The sequence below is a fragment of the Salvia miltiorrhiza genome, chromosome 4 (genome assembly GCF_028751815.1).
Source record: "Salvia miltiorrhiza cultivar Shanhuang (shh) chromosome 4, IMPLAD_Smil_shh, whole genome shotgun sequence".
Classification (NCBI taxonomy): Eukaryota; Viridiplantae; Streptophyta; class Magnoliopsida; order Lamiales; family Lamiaceae; genus Salvia; species Salvia miltiorrhiza.
In genome coordinates this window covers 35,852,300-35,856,190 of record NC_080390.1, presented here as the reverse complement: position 1 = coordinate 35,856,190, position 3,891 = coordinate 35,852,300, and the positions used below count along the sequence as shown (strand labels likewise).

At 41.1% G+C, this 3,891-nt stretch overlaps 1 protein-coding gene across 1 annotated transcript; it reads left to right on the top strand.

Annotated features, from left to right (window-relative positions):
* The first annotated feature begins 1,331 nt into the window (after positions 1-1,331).
* LOC131021366 (uncharacterized) lies at positions 1,332-3,659 on the top strand. The gene has a single exon (XM_057950533.1). The coding sequence runs from the start codon at positions 1,583-1,585 to the stop codon at positions 3,527-3,529; it is 1,947 nt and encodes a 648-aa protein (XP_057806516.1). The 5' UTR covers positions 1,332-1,582; the 3' UTR covers positions 3,530-3,659.
* Positions 3,660-3,891: the final 232 nt, after the last annotated feature.

Genomic DNA, 3,891 nt, shown 5'->3' with positions numbered 1-3,891 from the left:
ACTGCTACTTCCATATCAGATACAAAGAAAATAAGAGAATCCCCCAATTTCAAAAATCCCTAAACCCCTACCCTAACCCCTTTCTTGTTCGAGTTCAAGCGAGCGGCGATATCCCTCTTCGAAATCCCCAAATTTCCCGTAGGCATTGAGCAGTGTGCCATGGTGCACCAGAGATGACTGCCAAAATTGTGAGAAGATGATGATAACGCAGGAGGCAGTAGAGAGACGGAGTGAGAAAAAAAGTGGAAGATTAGGGTTTAAGGGGATAGGACGCGGGTCTGGGCCAACGGGTCGGATAAAACCCGGGCAGGAATAATTTGCGATGAAAATGTTGTCTTGTGCTTGGCCTCCAAGGTATTGCCTCTGCTATAAATTCTTGGCGCTTTCGCATTCTAATTATCAAATAACTTGCTATACAATCTTGCCGCTTTCATACAACTAGTACTACCATTCGTGCGATGCACGACGGATACGAATGTGGGACATAATATTAAATAATTAAATATAAATATTAAATAAAATCAAAATATAAAAAATAGAAATTATTTAAAATAAAATAAATTCATAGTATTCAATAAAGAATTTGAATCTGAAACAAATTTTCACTTTTATATAAAGTGCAATGATAATTATAATTAGTAGTAGTAAATAATTTAAACGTATTATAGACGGAGTATACAACCATTTCAATCATTAATTTCATGTAATTTTGTTATATATCATGTACTTTTATATAATAATATTCTTCTAATCATGCATTTGCTAAATTTTCAAATGTCATGCAATTTTATTTATCATTGTGCTAAAGTCATTGTTATATTTCAATTATTAGCTCACACTTAATTTTACAATTTTGGATCAAAAATTAAATAAAATAAAATTAATAAGAGCAAAATATTTTATTGTTAAAAGTCTATATATTTTTTAATATCCCAAATTTGTTTTTAAAAATAAAATAAGTACACATACAAATATATTTATGTTAAAAGTCCATATTTAAATAAGCTAATTAATTAAAAAAAACAAAAATAGTAAAATTAGAATTAAAATTAATCAATAAAACTGTAAAATTTAATTTATGGTCAAATTTTGTATTTGATTTAATCATTATATATACGCACTACTTTGCTATACTAAGGAATTAGTATTTACTTAATATTTTTATAATTCTATTTTAGCATATAAAATAAAGTTCTTTTTAACTCCAATTAAAATATGTGTGGCCATTTCACACACATTTGTCTCTACACGAAAAACCGCACCTCTTAAGTTTAACTGCAAAAATACTACTATTAATATAATTAAAAAGTAAAATAGTGAAAGCCCTATTACATTTTCCCCAATCCAGCGCCGCTACAGCTTCTTCTTCATCCGCTTTCTTTTCTTTTCTTTTTGCGTCAAGGAGTGCAGCAACAGCAGAGAGAATAAGAAAGATGTTGTCGTGCTTTCGGGAAGGGCAAGAAGACGCGTTTCGATTGAATTGAGGCGGTAGAATTTTAGGTGATTGAGCTATAGTTCTTTTTTTGTCTTTACATTTGTGGATCATAAATAACTTGCTATACAATCTTGCCGCTTTCATACAATGTCAATGATCAAATACATTCTCAAAAGCCCTTGTACAAAACCCTTCACCACTCTTCTCGTTGGACCACCGGAAATCTATCAAGAACCACCCAAATCCACTGTCGCCTCCGATGCTGCCACGGGCGATGCTTTCGTCGACATTATGGTCTCAGAATTCAACAAAACAGAAATCGATCTGAGGGGCCTCACGGAGAACCGTTCTCCGACGTTTCTATCGACGGCAAATCCGTGTTTGGATTTCTTCTTCCACATCGTCCCAGACACGCCACCCCAATCCCTCACCCACCGCCTCAAGCTCGCGTGGGATCAAGATCCGCTCAAGGCACTGAAGCTCGTTTGTAATCTCCGCGGAGTCAAAGGCACCGGAAAATCTGATAGAGAAGGTTTCTACACCGCCGCGCTGTGGCTGCATGACCGCCACCCCAAAACCCTAGCCGGCAACGTGGCCGCCTTCGCGGATTTCGGGTACCACAAAGATTTTCTCGAGATCCTTTTTCGGATTCTTCAAGGCCCCAACGCGCGAGCATCGGCGAAAGAGATAGGGGAGAAGTGGAAAGCTTGGAAATCGGCCAAGGATGCGTGGGAGGAGATGAAGTTGCTAGGGGATTGTGATACAGATTCACATTTGTTGTTCATGAGGCAAAGTGTGAAGGCGAAGTTGATGTGGGCTAGAAAAGGTCTGCAACCGGGGAAAATTACCCGCGAAGAGAAGAGGTTGAAAATGGCAAGGACTGTTGTAAACAGGTATAATGAGGATCCCCATTTCAATTTCTTGCACGACAAAGTCTCCGATCTCTTCGCGCAGCGGTTGAGATCGGATATGGAGATGCTGAAATCGGGGAAATTGAACAAGATCAGCCTCGCCGCGAAATGGTGCCCCTCTCTGGATTCGTCGTTTGACAAAATAACCCTGCTGTGTGAAACCATAGCGAAGAAGGTGTTTCCGAGGGCGGAATATGCAGAGTATGAAGGCGTGGAGGAGGCGCATTACGCGTATCGCGTGAGGGATAGGCTGAGGAAGGAGGTGCTGGTGCCGCTGCGGAAGGCGCTGGAGCTGCCGGAGGTGTATATCGGCGCCAATGATTGGGGATCTCTGCCTTACAAAAGAGTGGCGTCTGTGGCTATGAAAACATACAAGAGTAAATTCTTTAAGCACGATGAAGAAAGGTTCAAGGAGTATCTTGAGAAAGTGAAGTCCGGCAAAGCCAAGATCGCTGCAGGCGCATTGCTTCCTCATGAGATAATCGCGTCGTTGAATGACGAAGACGACGGCGGTGAAGTCGCGGAGCTTCAGTGGAAGAGAATGGTGGAGGACATGGCCAAGGTTGGGAAATTGAGCAATTGCCTTGCAATCTGTGATGTTTCCGGGAGCATGTGTGGGATCCCGATGGAGGTTTCGGTGGCGCTAGGAGTTCTGGTGTCGGAGCTGAGCGATGAGCCATGGAAGGGGAAGCTAATCACCTTCAGCGCAAACCCTCAGCTCCAGAGAGTGAGAGGGGAAAGCTTGAAAGAGAAGACTGAGTTTGTGAGAAGAATGGAGTGGGGGATGAACACTGATTTCCAAAAGGTGTTCGATGTGATACTGAAAGTGGCGGAGAAGGGGAAGTTGAAGGCGGAGGAGATGATAAAGAGGCTGTTTGTGTTCAGCGATATGGAATTCGATGAGGCTTCAATGAATCCGTGGGAGACGGATTATGAGGCGATCGTGAGGAAATACAGAGAGAAGGGATACGGAGAATGTGTGCCGGAGATTGTGTTTTGGAATTTGAGGGATTCGAGGGCGACGCCGGTGCCGGCGAACCAGGCGGGGGTGGCGCTTGTGAGCGGCTTCTCCAAGAATCTGATGAAGATATTTCTTGAGGAGGGTGGAGTGATGGATCCGGTGGCGGTGATGGAAGCTGCGATTGCTGGTAAAAAATATCAGCAGCTGGTTGTGCTGGATTGATATAGATAGCATGAGTTTGGATCTTTATTAGCAGTGTCAAAGTTTTTGATTAATCAATGTGGATGAACAAGGTTTGTGACTCTTTGATTTTGAAGGATTTAATCAATGATTATGTGTTCTCTCGTGTCTTTGTGTGTTTTCTTTGCGTTTGGGACATGGAAAAACATTCATTTTGTAAAATCAGAAAATAAAAATTCATTCACATATTAATCTTTTAGATGATTCGGGTTTATAACTAAATCGACCGATCTCAGCCATTGTGCTCTTCTCTTCTCTGCAAGAATCAAATGAAGATGAAGAAAAGAAAATCAGCCATTGGTCTTTGAAAGTGTGGCCAAATCAACTGATTACTACTAATGGGA

Bases quoted from the DNA above. Each gene is read 5' to 3' on its own strand.
- LOC131021366 (XM_057950533.1), top strand. From the start codon at position 1,583: ATGTCAATGATCAAATACATTCTCAAAAGCCCTTGTACAAAACCCTTC.